General features: G+C 41.9%; 1 protein-coding gene across 4 annotated transcripts in view; it reads left to right on the forward strand.

The window, feature by feature from the left end:
- Positions 1-18,255, forward strand: part of pou2f3 (POU class 2 homeobox 3) — a 30,424-nt gene extending 12,169 nt beyond the window's left edge. Inside the window, exons 3-13 of one of the 4 annotated variants that reach the window (XM_078533419.1) lie at positions 514-548; positions 4,901-5,008; positions 5,451-5,556; positions 5,991-6,082; positions 6,496-6,690; positions 8,075-8,216; positions 8,742-8,887; positions 11,342-11,503; positions 13,262-13,328; positions 13,641-13,755; positions 16,742-18,255. In XM_078533419.1, the coding sequence (XP_078389545.1) occupies positions 514-548; positions 4,901-5,008; positions 5,451-5,556; positions 5,991-6,082; positions 6,496-6,690; positions 8,075-8,216; positions 8,742-8,887; positions 11,342-11,503; positions 13,262-13,328; positions 13,641-13,755; positions 16,742-16,781 (1,208 nt within the window). In that variant the 3' untranslated portion in view covers positions 16,782-18,255. The remainder of the gene's footprint in view (positions 1-513; positions 549-4,900; positions 5,009-5,450; positions 5,557-5,990; positions 6,083-6,495; positions 6,691-8,074; positions 8,217-8,741; positions 8,888-11,341; positions 11,504-13,261; positions 13,329-13,640; positions 13,756-16,741) is intronic. The other 3 variants (XM_078533428.1, XM_078533438.1, XM_078533447.1) reach the window with 3 other exon arrangements.
- The last annotated feature ends 480 nt before the right edge of the window (positions 18,256-18,735 follow it).

Consider the following 18,735-nt stretch of genomic DNA (forward strand, 5'->3'; position numbering starts at 1 on the left):
CCTAGTCCTACCCATTTTTGAACCAGGGCTCCATTTATCACCACATCCTATTTCCATTTGGACATCTGTACTCCATGAGCTCACGTGCATGCACCAACCTAATTTAGACCTTATTGCATTCCCTTTTACTGACCCCACCAAATGTCCTCCTATTTCTCACTCCAGTGCTGTCAGTCAGTCCCAGGGCTTTGTGCACCCTTTTTTCCTTTCTAACATTTATATCCTGGTTCCCATTCCCCCTCCCAATTATAATCTCAACCCTCCTCAACAGCAACAATTGTTTGGGGTGAATACTGACTTATTGACTTGGTGTTGAGAGCAGGTATCAACTTTGGCTATCCAAAAGGATAACTTGCCTTTGACTCCTAGTATGTAAGGGGTGAATGTGGCATAGTGTCCTGTGGTTTAAGATGCTGCTGAACTCCCTCTGCTTCCCTGCCCATACATCAGCTTGTGCTCTGGCACAGTAGGTGGTGCTGCTCTGGGCTTTCATCATGTTTTTTTTTCTGTCAGGTATTGAACGAAACAGCCTGGATTTCACTCGACAGGTGAGTGTTGGATATGCAGGTGTGAGACTGACAATGTACCGCACTCTTGACACACTTTGTTGTTTTATTCGACTTGGTCATTGAATCTTTTCCTTACTAAGTACCAAACACTGCAATATTAAAAGTAAAACTAAATATCATTCATAAAAGCAAAATACTGTAGATGCTGGGGATCTGAAACAAAAACAAGTTCTGAAAAAAACTCTGGACTGGCAGCATCAGTGGAGAGAGAAACAGTTAACGTTTCGAGTCCAATAAGACCCTGCTTCGGATATCATTCATGTTGGGTTTAGGGTTCGACATTATGGTTTTTAAAATTCATTTCTGAGGTATTGACATCGCTGGCTCAGCCAGCATTTGTTGCCCATCTGTAATTACCCTTGAAAGTGGTGGTGAGCTGCCTTCTTGAACCACTGCAGTCCATCTGGTGTAGGTACACCCACTGTGCTGTTAGGGAGGGAGTTCCAGGATTTTGACCCAGTGACAGTGAAGGAACGGCGATATATTTCCAAGTCAGGATGGTGTGTGACTTGGAGGGGAACTCGCAGGTGATGATGTTCCAATGTATCTGCTGCCCTTGGGGTTTAGTCATTGGGATTATGGTTAAGGTTAGCAATGAGATTTGAGTTGGTTAGAGATGGGGCTAGATTTTGGTCAGGTTAGAAGTTGAAGCAATATTTGAGGTTAATTAAGTTGGGATTTAGGTACCGGATGAGTTTTGATTGGAATGTTCTAGTAGTTGGAGATTGTTCCAGTTAAGGGAATAGGATTCGGGTAGGATAGATGGGTCAGACAGGCAGGAACCTAACCCATGTGTCTATCATCCCTTCTATCACTTAGCTCTATTTGATAATATTTAAATTCCTTATCTGAGATTTTAATCAAATTTTAGCTGTTCAGAGTGAGATTTTAAAATTTTTTTGTATTCAATCCCGGGATGGCTATGCTGGCTGGGCCAACATTTATTGCCCATCCCCCACTGCCGTAGTTGTACCATGCTAGGGTTAGTCTACAAACAGTGGCCAGCAAGGTTAGGGGTACCAGAGCCAAGGCTACAGACTTGGTCAGCAATCAAAGTTGGGACCATTCCATAAACTCTGCTGGGATATGAGAGATGGATCCTGGGATTGTGCCAGAGGCTTCTGAAGGGTTAGCAAAGAGTGAAATCCATAATCCCAACTTCCTGCAATCCTCTGCTGAGTCTTAACCCCACATCTTCACGTGACATTCACTGCATCTCACCAGGTCACATTCTCTGTCACTGAAACCCTTACTCAGGCTGCTTCATCTCCAGATTCGACTCCAACACTGTTTGCAGTCCTCCTGTCCACCATCCTCCACAAAGTCCGAAACTTTGCTGCATTTATTGTGTCCCAAACTAAGTCCAGCCCTTTACTGGCTTCAAGTCTCCCAGCTCTATATATACACACGCACATGCACTAATCTTTGCAAATCTCCTATTGGCACCACATCTCCTGGCAAATGCTGTATTCCTCTACATCTGGACTTTGGCACCGTGTAGAAGTAGCTTTCCTCTGTATCTAACCCCGTGCTGTACCTGTCCTGGGAGTGTTTGGAACAGTGCAGATTATAGATGAAATCTTTGATCCTTTGCTGCGATGGTGACCAGGGTAACTAAACAGCTAACATGATGAATGGCCCAAGGGTGGGCACAACAGGTATCTGTCAATTAAATTTTGCCTGAAAAGAATCGGTGCCTTCAGGAAATAGGGGTGAGTAATAGATTCTGTATGAAGCCTCATGCTGTGCCCAGTTCATTCAGATAATCCTAGTTGGAACCAAAGTGACATTTGAAATGTTTAGTTAGCTGAAGCCCCTCTGAAGCTAAGGGAAGGACTGCCTTTCTGTATTTGGGATTTTCAGTCTGTATTAGTTGTTTTTGCCTGTATTCTGGGATCACTAGTTGAGCTGTTTGCTGTGGTGGATCTTGAGGTTGTGGTTAGGCTCAGGAAATGGAGACCTGGAGTAACTGTAATTTGCATACAGAGAGAAGGTGGGGCCCGAGTCTACCCAGTCTAACCAGTTTGTTTCCGGACCTGTGACTGCATATCCAGTGACATTTAACACACTCGGTGCATGCATTTAGTTTCAGGCTGAAAAACCTGGGTCTGAAACTAGTATCTTACATTTTAAAGGCAATTACAAAGGTATGAAGACAGAATTGGCTAAAGTGTACTGGGAAAATAGATTAAAAGGTAAGATGGCCAATGAGCTGTGGCAGATATTTTATATTTCTCAAAAAGATATTCCAATGAGAAAGCCAGTCACTACAAGAAAGCTGAACCATCTGTGGCTAGCTAAGGATAGTAATCTGGCTGAAAGAGAAGATATACAATGTTGTGAAGATTGATGAATTAATCCAGAAGATTGGGATTTTTTTGGAAACCAGCAAAGGATGACTCTAAATAGATTTAGAATAAACTAGCAAGAAATATAAAAAGACATATTAGCTTCTACAGGTATATAAAAAGAGAGTAGCTAAAGTAAATTGGTTACTTGGATGAGATGGGAAACTAATACAGGGATATAAAGAAATAGTAGAGGCTCTGAACAAGTTATTTTGCATCTGTTTTCACATTAAAAGACACTAAAAGCATCCCAATAACAGTAGAAAATCAGGGGGTGGTGAGGGGGCGGTGCAGAGGAAAGGGGAGTGAGGAAAACCTATTACTAGGAAAGGGACTATGGGGTGACGAGTCCCCTAGCTGGACCTGATGACCTGCATCCTAGGGTCTTAAAGGAAGTAGCTGCAAAGATAGTGGATACATTGATTGTAAATCTCTCTAGATTCCAGGCAGGGCCCAGCAGATTAAAAAGCTGGAAATGTAACATCTCTATTCATCAAAGGAGGGACTGGTCTAACGTCTGTCATTGCAGAAAATGGTGGAGTCCATTAGTAAGGGCATTTAGAAAATCATAATCAGACAGTCAACATAGTTTATGAAAGAGAAATCAAGTTTAACAAGTGTTTGAGGATGGTGGATAAAGGGGAACCAGTGGATGTACTGTATTTGGATTTCCTAAAGGCATTTGATAAGGTGCCACATAAAAGATTAATGCAAAGGATAAGAGCTCATGGTGTTGGTGGTCGTAGATTAACATGGAGGAGTGAACTGGCTAACTAACAGGAATCAAAATTGGGATAAATGGGGCACTTTTAGGTTGGCACCTGTAACTAGCGGAATTCCACAGGGATCAGAGCAGGGACCTCAACAATTTACAATCTATATAAATAACTTGGATGAAGGGACCAATTGTATTGTAGCCAGATTTGCTGCTGATACAAGAGGTGGGAAAGCAAGTTTGTGAGACGGACTTGAGTCTGAAAAAAGGATATAGATGGGTTAAGTGGGCAAAAAAATAGCAGATGGGAATATAATGTGGGAAAATGCGATATTACTCACTTGGTAGAAAAGCAGAATATTTAAATGGATCTGGGTATCCTTGTACATGGAAAAAAAGTTGGCATCCAGGTACAGTAAATAATTAGGAAAATAAGTAGAATGATGGTGTTTATTGCAAAGGAGTTGGAGTATAAAAGTAGGGAAGTCTTGCTAGAATTGTGCAGAGCATTGGTGAGGTTCTTCCTAGAGCAGTGTACAGTTTTGGTCTCCTTATTTAAGGGGGGATATACTTGCATTGGAAGTAGTTCAAAGATGCTTCACCAGGTTGATTCCTGATATGAAGATGTTGTCTTATGAGGAAAGATTAAGCACTTTAGGCCTATACTTACTGAAGTTTAGAAGAATGAGAGATGATCTTATTGGAACTTGAGGGAATCTAGAACTAGGGGGCACGGTTTCAGAACAAGGTTGTCCATTTAAGGAGATGAGGATTTTCTGAGGGTTATGATTCTTTGGACTTCTCTACCCCAATGCTGTGGGGGTCTGTGTATTGAATATATTCAAAGCTGAGTTAGGCAGATTTTTGAATTACAGGGAAGGCAGGAAAGTGAAGTTGAAGCTCAGCTCAGATCAGATCAGCCATGACTTCATTGAATGGTGGAGCAGGCTTGGTGGTCCCTGTGCCCTACTCCTCCTCTTTCTTATGCTCATGCTGAGTCCCAATGGAGGCTCCGACTTCTGACCCCTTCATTGATCTGCATATTGGGCAGCAGGGGCAGGGGTGACCATGTGCCTCTTGAATGCATCACCTTGTTTGGTTCAGAACCATTCTGATAGGGAAGGACAAAGCTGCATTGGAGATACCAGATGGTTAGTCTCCATGACCCTGGGCAAGAGGAGGGTGGGTTCTTGCAGTCTGGAGCAACACAGTCATTTTGTGTGAATTTTTTGTTGGATGTCTGACATCAGCTACCTTCCAACTTCTAGATCAAAACGGAGGACCGGAGTGATTCTCCTGCTCGGGTATCAGCAGAAACAGTTCCCCTTCGGCCTTGTGAGGCCTCTTCTATTGTGTCGGGGAGCCAGATGTCAGTGGTAAGTACTTGCACAGGTCACAATGACCCCATTGCAAGATGGTCCGTCCAATGGGATATTTCTTGCTGAGAGTGACCAAGACTCCTCTCGGCTCACTCATTGGCTCAGGGAGGGGAGAGCTACAGTCAGGACTGTTTCCCTGCTAAACATTTCTTGCAGGCAATGTGTGGATGCTGGGATTACTCAGTGTGGAGTTTTTGCAGGGTGGGGAAGGGGAAGAGAGGGAATTGGACTGCATTTGAATCACTGACCGTCTTCCCCACAAAGGGAAACTTTCCTTTAAAATTGAGATCTTTCACCACCAGTGAGCTTTGTGCTCATGTGTAAGACAAACCTGAGTGTTTTAAAACAGGGGGTGAGGTGGTGGTGGTGGTGGGGGGGTGGGTGTTGCTGACACGGAACTGGGGCATCTGAGGTTATCCAATACCTTGTTTATGTTCAGGACCTGCAGCCACTTCACACCCTGCAGCAGCTTGTGGTGGTACCTGGACATCACTTGCAAACCGCAGCAACATTCCTGCTCCCTCAGACGCAACAAAGTCAGCAAGGTAAGGTCTATTGCTTCTGTTCGGTTACTGATAGACTGCAATTGTAGCTCTGTAGCCCCAAATTGTAATGGGAAGGGGCTATAAGTACATTAGAAATAGGCCCTACTACTTCTCCAACACTTGGTTTTCCGCTCACTTGAGTAGGAATGAGATGGGAACTGTGGGAATCTGCTGGGATCATCAGTATCAGCTCCCTGTTGCATCATGGGATCCTCTACCAGCACCAGGATCAACTGGAACAGTGCTTCTACAAGAGGGAGCCACTGTTTGCTATCTTCCCCATCTCTCTCTCTCTCTCGAGGATGTTCACAACAGGTTTTTGTCATGGATTTCATTGCTTCTGTGATTTGAGTTTGGTTTTTAATGTTTTTGTCTCCCTATAGATAATTTTGTGCATTATTGTAATGGTTTGTAATATGTAAATATCTTCTCAGGTTCGCTACAATCTCCAAATCTGCTCCCATTATCCCAGCAGTCACAAAGCAGCCTCCTGCCATCTCAACCTGGCATGGGGGTCACTCCACAGGTTAGTGAGCCTTGCAAACTGTTCCATTATATCTTATCCCAAAGCAGCTTCACTCTTGAGTTGAGGGGCAGTTTTCAGATTCCACTTAAACTCCTGTAGCTCAGCTGGTAAAGACTCTCTGTAGGGACCATGTAGCATAGGCTGGAAGGTTAAGGTGCAAATAGTCATTGACCATCAAAGAATGTTGCAGATGGGACCAATGCCAGACTCAGACCTTTGTGGTATCAGTCTGTCCAAATGGAATTGGGATTTTAACCATTAGAACTATATTGATTATTGTGAAAGCTGTTTCCAGATCAAACAGCTTTCTTGCTAAAAATCCTGCTTGTTGAGAAGAATTTAAAAGTTTCTCTGGATGACTCAGTTTCCATAATTTTGCTGCTCTAATCAATGAATTTAATTTATTTTCACAGGCAGTCATTCGCCCAAGTCTCATGGGCTCAGCCCTGGAATCTCATTTGGAAACTCTTCCTCCACTCCAGATCCCAAAACACATTGCCCCAAAGCACGTCACATCTGTTCAGGCAGATGAACCCAGCGACCTGGAAGAGCTCGAACAGTTTGCAAAAACGTTCAAGCAAAGGCGGATCAAACTGGGGTTCACACAGGTAAAAGGACAGGGTCTGGGGATACAGTGCAGTGAAGGAGGCTTGTATTTGTGTATTACCAGGATCCTATATCTTCTGACGATTGGGGGGTGTGGGAATGCTGGCGTCTCTGCAGATGTTTGTGCTCAGTGAGGATTGCTGTGCCCTTATCAAGGCCTGTCTAAGCCAAGCTGACCATGTGCTACTGCCTAACAGGGTGGGTTGATGGGGGGAATGAGGTTGATGTGGTGTACATGAATTTCCAACAGGTGTTTGTTAAAGTGTCACTTAGCAGGCTTGTCAGCAAAGTTAAAGCTTATGGAATAAAAGGGACAGTGGCAGCATGGATACAAAATTGCCTGAGTGTCAGGTAACAGTGGTGAAAGGTTTCTCAATGGATTAGAGGACAGTATGTAATAGGGTTCCCCAGGGATCAAGTGTGAAGTGATGCGTTTTGGGAAGTACAGGAGCAAGTGAAGCTGGGGGTATATGTGCACAAATTGTTGAAAATGGCAGGACTGGTTGAAAGCCATAGGATACAAAAGCAAGCTGAATATGGTAAACCCTTATAAAACCACCGATATGGCCTCAACAGGAGTATTATCCAAGTACCAGATTTTTGGAAGGATGTGAAAGCATTAGAGGGTGCCGAAGAGAGATTGGTTCCAAGGATGAGACGCCTAAATTATATGGATAGACCTGTGAAGCTGGGGTTGTGCTTGGAGAAAGTTGACAGGAGATTTGATAGAGGTGCTCAAAATCCTGATGTGTGGACAGGCTAGATAGAGAGAACTTGGGTGGTAAGTTCGAGAACTAGACGATACTGATTTTTAAGGAGAAACTAGCTGGTAAGTTCGAGAACCAGAGGATACTGATTTTCAAGGTGTTTGGCAAAAGAACCAAAGATGACATTAGGAAAAGCGATTTTACATAGAGTGTGCTTAGGATCTGGAATACACTGCCTGAGTGTGGTGGAGGCAGGGTCAGTTATGGCCTTCAAAACAGGAACTAATAATTACCTGAAGAGAAGAAAATTGCAGGGAAATGGTGTGGGAGTGGTACTAGCTGAAATGTTTTTGCGGAGATCTCACACAGGATCGATGGGCTGAACAGCCTCCTCCTGTGCAGTTATTATTCTATAATTCTAGGTTAGAATAATTCCCCAAATGCACCGTTCTGTTGGGTGAAATCACGTAGTCAGAAGTTCCCCACCAGCTTGGATCTAGACTAGACAATAACCTAGGAGCTCCCTTCTACAATACAGCCAGGTGAAACGGACAATAATATTAGTGCGAGCATTTGGTCTCTGTTACAACCCACTCAGTTCATTTCAGGGTGAAAAATGACAATGTAGAGAAGTGAGTGATGGTCTGTGTGTCCCTAAAATCCCTTTGATTCTTCACAGGGTGATGTGGGATTAGCAATGGGCAAACTGTATGGAAACGATTTTAGTCAAACGACAATCTCCCGGTTCGAGGCTTTGAACCTGAGCTTCAAGAACATGTGTAAACTCAAACCGCTGTTGGAGAAGTGGCTGAGTGATGCAGGTATGCCCTCACAACCCCCAGCAGTCTGTGCAGGGGTAAAAATGGGCCATCAAAGCAAACCCCTCCTGCACTCTAACTTTCCTATTGTGGCAGGTCTGAAATATCTGTCTACTTTTTTCATTTTTGGTTGAGCTTCAAAATGTACTTGCAAACATTTTTATCTGTCCCCTGTTGTTTTACTTTCTTCCCCCATCCTCCCTGTTTCTTTTTCTCCCCTCTCGTATTTAATATTTGCCTTTTTAACTCTTTCCCTAATAGATTAAAGTTTTCCTGATCTTTTGACAATTTACCCCTTTTATACTGGGTCCTCTCTTGCATCCTTTCTAGGGCTGGGATTTGATTGGTGGTGGGTTGATCAAATTTGGCAGGAATATATCTAACTTATACTCACAATTGCACACACCTGATGTGATGAGGAAGTGAGCCGCTTCCAATAGTGGGTCAATGTATATGTTCCCTCTAATACATGTGCATGTACTCTCTCTCATGTTTAGATACATATTTAAATGGCTTTTTCTTTGGTAGAAAATGTCCCCTCTGATTCCACACTGAACAGCCTGACATCTCTCCCTCCACAACTGACTGGGTTGGAAGGTCTCGGCCGCAAAAGGAAGAAGCGAACGAGCATTGAGACCAATATTCGCGTAACCCTGGAGAAGCGTTTCCACGAGGTGAGCAGGTCAGGGGTGTTATCTCTGATCAGATCTGCGCTCAGATTGGAGTGAATGGGTTCCTCAATTGCCTGACACAATTTGTCCAACTAATATCTGGGCCCTGGGCATTTTTTTCCACTTTCCCCCTTCTCTAGCTCTTACCTGCACCTCCATTATTACTAATATAAAAGCAAAATGCGGGACATACTCAGCAGGTTTGGCAGCATCTGTGCAAAGAGAATGTTTCCTCACAAAAGCTGCCAGACCTGAGTGTTTCCAGCATTTTGTTTTTATTTCAGATTTCCAGCATCCACAATATTTTGCTTTTATTTCAGTCTTCCATTATTATGTTTGTCATCTTTTCTCCAACAGGTGTTTTCCCCTCATCTTCTTTAATATTTATCCTTTTGACCTTTCTATAGATAGGAGTTTTCCTGATCTTTGACCGCTAACCCTTTATACTGGGACCAAGCCTGCACCCCTTTTTTAGGGCTGGGATTTGGTTGGTGGTGGATTGATCAGGAATATATCTATTTAGTGCTGCTCCAGGAGAGTACAAAAATCCAGTTCAGGACTGAGGGAGTGCTGCATAGTTATATCTTTGAGATATTAAGCCAAACAAGGCCCTGCTTTCGTACTCAGGTAGATGTAACAGATCCCATGGCACTAATTTGGAGAAAAGCAGGGGCATTACCCTGGTGTTGCGGCCAATGTTTATCCCCCAATAAACATTCTAAGAAATGATTGTGGTCATTTATCACGTTGCAGTTTGTAGAAATTTGCTTTGCACAAATTGGCTGCCACATGCTCATTACAACAATAACCACACCTCAAAATCACTTCATTGGCTATAAAGCACTTTGAGACACCCAGTGGTTGTTACAAGTAAGTCTTTTCTCAGTCTCAAGTCTGTTCTGCTATTCAGGGATGATACAGTGGCAAAGTGGAGTTGATGTGAAAGTTTAGCCATGATCTGACCGAATGGTGGTGCAAGTTCAAAGGGCCATATGAATTACTCTTACTTCTTAGGTTCTAAGGGTATTGTTAACCAAAAGGTGTCTGAATTTCCAATTTAAAATTAACAATTGACTGAGCATTCAACTATCACTTGGGGAAGAAAGTTCCAAACTTCTACCCTTTGTGTGCAGAAGTGCTTCCTGATTTCACTCCTGAAAAAACTGACTCTAACTGTTTAGGTTATGTCCCTTTTTCCTAGCCTCTGACCAGAATAAATTGGATTGAGAGAAACTATCTGTTTTCTTTAATACTTAGACTTCAATAACATTACCTTTTAAACCTTCTAAATTTCAGGGAATACAACCCTAGTTTGTGTAATCTCTCCCCAGATTTAACCCTTGAAGTCCAGGTAACACTCCAGTAAATCTGCACTGCACTCCATCCAAAGATCCATCCTTCCTAAGGTGTGGGCTCAGAACTGCACTCAATTTCCCAGCTGTGATCTACCCATGACTTGTATAGCTGAAGCATAACATCTACCCTTTAATTCCTCCAGATATATAAAGGCCAAAATTCCATTAGCCTTTTGGATTCCTTCCTCTCCTGGCATGTACCTGGACCCCCAAGTCCCTTTAGGCCTCCACTCTTTCTAGCTTTTCAGCATTTAGAAAGTACTCTGTTTTATTCTTTTTGACCTCACATTTGCAGACACAGACATCCATTTGCTACCACGTTGTCCAATCACTTGATCTATCAATGTCTCTTTGTAATTTATGCTTCCAATACCAACCTAGTTCTGTGGCATCAGCAATCTTGTCTATGTGACTTTGTATCCCATCATTAGATTATTTATAAATAGTTGAGGCCCAACACAGATCCTGGGGGCACACCACTAGTCACACTCTGCAAAGTATCTGTCCATTTTCCCAACTCTGCTTCTGCTGCCACTCAGCTAATTTCCAATACGGGTCAATAATTTGCCTTCAATTCCATGAATTTCAACTTTAGCCAACAATCTCCTGGGGGCCTTATATAGACATCCAGAAGGTATTCAATAAATAACATCCAGAGACATTTTTCTGTCTACTGCTTTAGTCACATTTTCAAAAAATTCAATTGAGTTTCTTGGTCATGACCTACCCTTTACAAATACATCCTTAAATTAGATTCCAGTAATTTCCCAGCAATAGATGTCAGGTGAGCAGCTCCGTAACTGCATGGTTTCCAGCTCCTCCTCAGACATGTGCAAGGAGGAAACCATTCAGCTCCTCTCAAACCTTTTCCTCCATTCAATTAGATCATGGTTGATCCATATCTTAATGCTACCTATCTGCCTTGATTCTGTAACACTTTGAGGTTTGTCTAGCAAACCTCTATCAAAACAATTCCTCAATTCAACTCTCCTCTCCTGTGCATGCCAATTATATATTTTTCCTCAGACTCTCAGACTGCAGTGCAGAATGCAGCAACTTTTCAGTTTAGGAATTATCTAATTCCATGTCTGCTTCACATCAGAATTCAAAACCCAGTTCTGAGGAAATTGTGATGATTGCAGAGCAGTTGTCTATGGAAAAAGAAGTAGTCCGTGTGTGGTTCTGTAACCGGCGTCAGAAAGAGAAGAGGATTAACTATCCAATCACTCCATCCATCAAATCTCCAATGTACAGCTCGCGGCTGGTGAGTCTTGTTATTGAAGGTGGCTGTTACTGATTTTTGTTTGTCTTGCCCAGTCCTCTTGGGAACTGTCTCACCCAGTACATCTGGTTTGACGCAGCAGATGATGTGTGTCAGGCAGATCAAATCCACGAGGGAAACTTGATCACGCGGTCATAACGATTTTGTAATTTATATTTTATTTCAAGGTGCATGTCTTGACTTGGATTTTTTTACAAAACTAAATTGAACATTGATTAACAAAAGAAAAGATTTCAAGCACATATAACTCTACAAATTGCTACAATAATAACTCCTAAAAACCCCTAATTAATCTGGCTTCCAGTTATACCGCTTTTAAGGCAGCAGTAAAAACAAATGGATTTCAACAGACCCAGGCAAAGCAACACAATACCCTGGACAGTAGAATTCAAAGTGAGTTTTCTCAGCTTTGGTTCCTGTAGACAGCAACTTGCTGCACAGAGGCTGGAGGCTTTTCACACCTGTGTAAGATCTTAGAATGCCTTCTCCTCTGACACACAGCCTCATCTCCTTTTATACCTGTTTCTCTCTTAATGTGAATTCCAATGTTCTGATATGTCTTTGGAACTTTACCTTTCACGTTAAATATTTTCATTGTACTAATTTTTATTATCAATAACCTTTTGTGGAAAAATAAACACACTGTTTGTTTAGCTTCTTCTGGCTAGGTGTAACATCTTACCATCTCTTTGAAATTCAAGCTATTCTGGTTTATCTAAAAATGCAAATTTTCCTTATACCTCACATTCTAAAACTTCAGCATATTCAGCATTTCAAACCTAGCTTTTTGATGACTCAAAGCCTCCAGAATAGCTATCTCCAATTCCGTTAAATCCTACCCGCCACACACACCGACATCAAAAACTAATCCAGACCCCACTATTAATCCACCTTTACAATAAATCACAATATTGAGAATTATTATATTTTCATGACGCACCTATATTCTGTACCACAACTGCTCTCTCTTGCCATTTAAAACTGATGAACATTGACAGGATTTTACACAAATTTCTGTAACCAGTCAATGGACAGTGCCTACCATGAGTTGGACTTGCCCTGTCCATTTAATCATCCATTTTTTTCTAGCAAGTTGCTGTAAATGGGGGTTAGAAACAGCACAGTGCTCTCTACATGGAAAGCAACTTTATCTCCCTAACCAATCAGTTTGAAGAATTGTAAAATTTAACTGCGCAAGGCCTGAATATGTCATATGAACATGTGAATTAGGAACAAGAATAGGCCACTCTGTCCTTTGAGCCTGCTATGCCACTCAATAAGATCATGGCTGATCCAATTGTAACCTCAACTTCCACAGTCCTGCCTACCCCCAATAGCCTACACAGTAAGATCAATATTGATTAAGATTTTAAAAAGTTTATTTTAATAAAAAATCATTTTGTAAAAATCTCCAACAGTTAAAACCTGCGAATGAGACTCCACACTTGTAATGGTTCATTTTCAATGCTGGAGAGGCACAACTGACAACAATTAACACATCACATCAAAATTCCTATGTTCCTACAAGACGTGCAACTGAAAGTTTTGCACCATTACAGTATCTGCCACTGATCTGGTGAAATAGGAAATCTGCCTCAATTGTTCATTGGCTCCATGTTGCTATTGTACATGCCAGGAACTCTGTCTAATCCACTGATAATCAGTCCAATAAACCCAGAGCTGTTGTTACTTGATGCATTTAACCTGTGACCTAATTAATCTGGAACTTCACTGTTATAGGTTTCTGCATCAGGATCCCTCGACCCTATGATTGTGACACAGGTGCACAGCAGTCGGAGTGCAACGGGTAAGAACTGCCCCAATGTCATCTGTTTATCAAACCTCTGCTCTGGAATTCACTGCGGAGACATCGTAGGTTTATATAGGAAATGGATGTTGAAGATTGTGAAGGTGATGAACATTTCTGGGTCAGCTCTGAGTGATATTCTTCCATCATCAAATTTTTCTTAATTGATTCTCTTGTTGCTGTCACCCTAGCCTGGTCGAGGGAGTTATTTCTGGGGTACAGATGTTATGAGGCAATTGAGGGGACTCTGCTTCCTCCAGACTCTGCTTGAATAGAGGGTGATTCTAAGCGCTTTGTTCCTTTCCCTCCCAGCAGTGTCTTCCAGTTTGTCCAGCAGCTCCAGCAGGCCATCATCACCGATCGCCACATCCACTGTAAGTGGCCACACCTCAATGAGCAGTCAGACTGGCCTCAGCAGCACTCCAGGGTAAGGAGGAGCACAGCAGAGGGAACTCTTTGTTCTGACATAAGAAATAAAAACTGGAGTAGACCATTTAGTCCTTTGTGCCAACTCCACCACTCTAAAATCATGACTGATTTTCTACCTCAACTCCATCATAACTCCATCATCCTACACTATCCCCATATCTCTTTAGTACCCAAAAATCTTTCAACCCATAACCTGAATATGCTCAATATGAGTATCTACAGCTCTCTGGGCTAGAGAATTCCAAAGATTCACAGCCTTTTGAATGTCCGCCCCTTTATTCTGTGACTTGTAACTGAATTCCCCAGCCAGGGAAACCAATTCTTACCAGGTCAAGCCCCTTTTTTAAAAAAAAAATTGTTTCCATTGGAACACCTTTCGTTGTTCTTAACCCCTGGGGCATATAGACCTAGTTTACTTGACCTTTTCTTGTAGATGTTACACCCAAAACAGGATTTTCTACATATAAGATGAACAGGAGTTGGAAGCAATGAAATTTACACCTAATGACTTGAGAAATTGGCAACTGTGCTGCGTTTTTGTTCTGGGTTAGAAGAGTCCGCAAAATGATATGAATTTTATATCCAGTTTGAAAGGGAGAAGAGTGGGTCTAAGACTAGTATCTTGCACTTAAATAAGGGAAACGATGTGGGGATGAAAGTTGAGCTAGCTGAAATGAACTGGGAAACTAGGCTAGAGGATAGATCAATAGGGGAGCAGTGGCAGACATTTAAGGGGATATTTCAGAGTATTCAGAATAAGAACATTCCTATTACAAAGAAAAGTTCAAGTGGAGGACCCACCATCTGTGGTTAGCTAAAGAAGTTGAGGAAAGCATCAAAGCAGAGATGAGTGGCAGGACAGATGATTGGTCAGAATATAAGAACGGCAGAGAATGACCAAGGTTAACCAGGAGTTTGAGAGGAAGCTAGCTAGAAATGTAAGAACAGATAGCAAGAGTTTCTACAGGTATTTTAAAAAGGAAAAAAGTAAGCAAAGTGAGTGTTGGTCCTCTAGAGTGACAGTGGGGAGTTAATAGTAGATAATAAGGAAATGGTAGAAGAAATGAACAAATATTTTGCTTCTGTTCACTAAAGGATACAAAAAACATTTCAGTAATAGCTGCAAATCAGGAGGTGAACGGGAGAAAGGAACTTAGTGAAATTGAAATCACTAGGGAAATGGTACTGAGCAAATTGATGGATCTGCAGGCTGGCAAGTCTCCGGATCCCAATGGATTACATCCTAGGGTCTTGAGGTGGCTAATGAGGTAGTTGATGCGCTGGTGTTAATTTTCCAAAATTCGCTAGATTCTGGAAAGGTTCCATCAGACTGGAAAGTAGCAAATATAACCCCTCTATTCAAGGAGGGAGGCAGAAAACAGGAAACTATAGGCCAGTTAGCTTGACATCTGTCATGGGGAAGTTGTTAGAATCGATCATTAAGGAGGTTATAGCTGGGCACTTAAAGCTCAAGGCAACAGGGAAGAGTCGGTGTGGTTTTGTGAAAGGAAAATCAAGTTTAACAAATTTATTGGACATTTTTGAAGAAGTAACATGTGCGGTCAATAAAGGGGAGCCTATAGATATACTGTACTTGGTTTTCCAGGGGGCATTTGATAAGATGCCAAATCAAAGAATTATTACAGAAAATAAAAGTGCATGGTGTGAGGTGTAACATATTAGCATGGATAGAAGATTGGCTGGCTGGCAGAAAGCAGAGAGTATGCATTAATGGGTCTTTTTCTGATTAGCAGGATGTGATGAGTGGAGTCCCACGGGTCTGAACTGGGGCCTCAACTTTTTACGATTTACATCAATGACTGAGAAAAGGGGAGTGAAGACAGTAGCTAAATTTGCAGATGACACAAAGATAGGTAGGTAGGAAAGTATGTTGTGAAGAGGACATGAGGTTGCAGATGGATATAGATAGATAGATTGATTGAGTGAGTGGGCAAAGATCTGGAAAATGGAGTTTAATGTGGAAAAATGTGAAGTTGTTCACTTTGGCAGGAAGAACAAAAAAGCAGAGTATTAAATGGAGAACAGCTGCATTATTCTGAGGTGTAGAAGGATCTAGGTGCTCTAGTGCACGAGTCTCAAAAGGATAGAATACAGGTACAGGAAATAATTAGAAGGCTAATGGAATGCTATCCTTTATTATGAGAGGGATATACAGGGCACTGGTGAGACTGCACCTTGTGTGTGCAGTTTTGGTCTCCTTATTTAAGGAAGGATGTAAATGCATTGGAGCCGGTTCAGAGGAGGTTTACTAGATTGATACCTGGAATGAGTGGGTTGTCTTATGAGGAAAGGTTGGACAGAGTGGGCTTGTTTCCACTGGAGTTTAGAAGAGTGAGGGATGATTTGAAGTATACAAGATCCTGAATGGCCTTGACACAGTGGACATCGAAAGGATGTTTCCTCTTGTGGATGAGTCCAGAACTAGGGAGCAATGTTTTTAAAATTAGAGGTCGCCCTTTTAGGACAGAAATGAGGATGTTTTTCTCTCGAGGATTGTGCGACTCTGGAACACTCCGCCTCAGAAGGTGCTGGAGGTGGGGTCATTGAATATTTTAAGGCAGAGGTAGATAGATTCTTTATTAGGAAAGGGAATCGCAGGTTATCGGGGGGTAGATAGGAATGTGGAAATCGAAACACAAGATGATCAGCCATGATCTTATTGAACAGCAGAGCAGATTTGAGGGGCTGAATGGTCTATTCCTGTTCCTATTTCTTATGTTTTTATGTACTTTGTGTTGTAATCCTAACACACACAATACACTGCCTTCTAAGCTTCATGAAGGTGTAAACCTTTGCAATGGGGGCAGCCAATCACCTCAATCGCACATGACCATAGTGGGAGGAACAGCTCCAATAGAGATTTGTGAGTGATCTCTGCCGATACCCCTTGATCTACATGCCTCTGATTACGGTGCATATAGCCATACAGTGCTCAGAAACAGGTTGTTTATTTTCTTTTACAGCTCACGGTTCTGGTGGAATGGTCCCTCGTTCCTGCACTGAGGATTTAGCATTCTGGTGACTCCATTCTATGATGAGCTTTATCTTTAGCCTTCCGCACTCCTCAATGTCCAGTGTCCAAACACATGGTGAGGATGGATCAGACCAAACCTGCACACAACAATGTTTTATACCAGAGTTTTATAATGAGTTTTGTAGAGAGAAGACAAACCAGGCAATCAGCAACTATACTCCAATGGATTGATTAATGTGTTGTCTTTATTACTAATCAAAGCCAATGGACCATTAAAACTTGAGCTATTATGATCTTCTCACTGTGCCCTCCATATGCAAGATCCAATAATACGTTCCTGCAAATCTTTTACTGTATGGGCCTTGACCTGCAGAGGATAGTGTATGATAAGTATTTAAGGCACATTGTGTTCAGATGAGATGGGCTCCATTTTACTTAATTTAAATTGGAATTTGATGTTGTACACATCATTGATTTTTTTTTTTGTATTTGACTGAGATTTATTGGTTATAGCCCCCACAATGTTAATGAAGGGCTGGTAACAGCATTAAGGAAAGTAGTCACAGGTGTAATGGATTGAGATTAACAGTTGGATCTAGGGTTTTTGTGTATTCTACCTACTATTTGGACCTTGAATTCTACAGGAAAGCAATTATTTAACAAATGGGAGAAGTCACTGCTGAGAAAAGATTGTGTGGTTTCTCCATAATCAACCCTCTGGCTCTCCATTATAAAGCCAAGGGTTTCTGATCACCACTTGATGCTGTAAACACAACAGTTAATGTCCCACCACTGCAGTACATGGCTCTGGCCCCTGTGCCCAGACAGCAATCTCAGAATTGTAGAGATCAGTAGGCAGTCAATCCTCTAGGTCAGTGTAAACAGTAGCATCGTGAGGATGGTTGACGATACAAATCCTGCTAATGGTTTCTCTATCCCTACAAAATAAAACTGCACAGTAATTATTCTTGCTTTGCTGCTTTCTGCATCTAATTCCCCTGTGCTGCAAAGTGTCCCAAGATCACGTTCCTCTGAATATCATCCACTGCTTTATTTGGAGAAAAAAACAAAGTTGGAGAAAATAGAACTGTAAATGTTAGATTTACCTGTGCTAAATCATTATATACTTCATAGAGAGCCTCTGCTAGTCCTGTTGGAAGTACATGCCACCATTGTGGCAATATAATTTTATATAGGAAAAGTGACGACAATTACGGCCGGGCCCTCTAAGTTTTCTGCATTAACTGAATCCTATTCTTTATGAACTTTGCAACAAATGTGTAAAGGTTTACTGAAGTTCTTTTAATTCTTCTCTTCCTGAAAGCAAGAATGGAATATGGCACAGTAGCATATACAATGAATAACAACTTGTGCTATTTCTATGTTCTGCAGTTGCGGTTGATTGCTATTAGACTATTTTGAATGTGGAAATGCATTATGTAGACATCCGATCCTGTACCACAGCTGTGTACTACACTGAAATACAATGTCTTTGGAATGGTTTGATTGTTTTCCCTACATATATTGCCTTGGTCATTGGTTACTGAAGGATACATTTCAGCTCTGAATCTATTACCAATCTGACATCTACTCTCAGAGCTGCAGTAGACTGTTTGCTAACCATAAAATGGCTGGAATGTATAAAGCAGTGACAATGCAAGATTTGCTTCTACTGGTAAGTGTGCCCTGGCCTCTTCAGTCATAGCACTGCCATCAGTCTCAATTCACCCCCCCTGCCCCCAAACCCCCACCCACAATCAGTGCCATGAACTGTTGGAAGATAATAGAGACTGGGCCAGCGGGCAGATTGTTTCTTGCTTAAAAAAGCAAACTGGAATACTCCAAGATCACGGAATGAAATTCAGTTGACTACAGTAAAAGTTCAGAGCTAAAGCCAGCCCCTGGTGCCTGAGCAGACCCAGCTTTCCCACGTTTCTCAAAGAGAAGTAGTTCAGTTGACTTTTTGAAGTTTTAAATTATATG

The sequence above is a fragment of the Cetorhinus maximus genome, chromosome 2 (genome assembly GCF_964194155.1).
Source record: "Cetorhinus maximus chromosome 2, sCetMax3.hap1.1, whole genome shotgun sequence".
Lineage (NCBI taxonomy): Eukaryota > Metazoa > Chordata > Chondrichthyes > Lamniformes > Cetorhinidae > Cetorhinus > Cetorhinus maximus.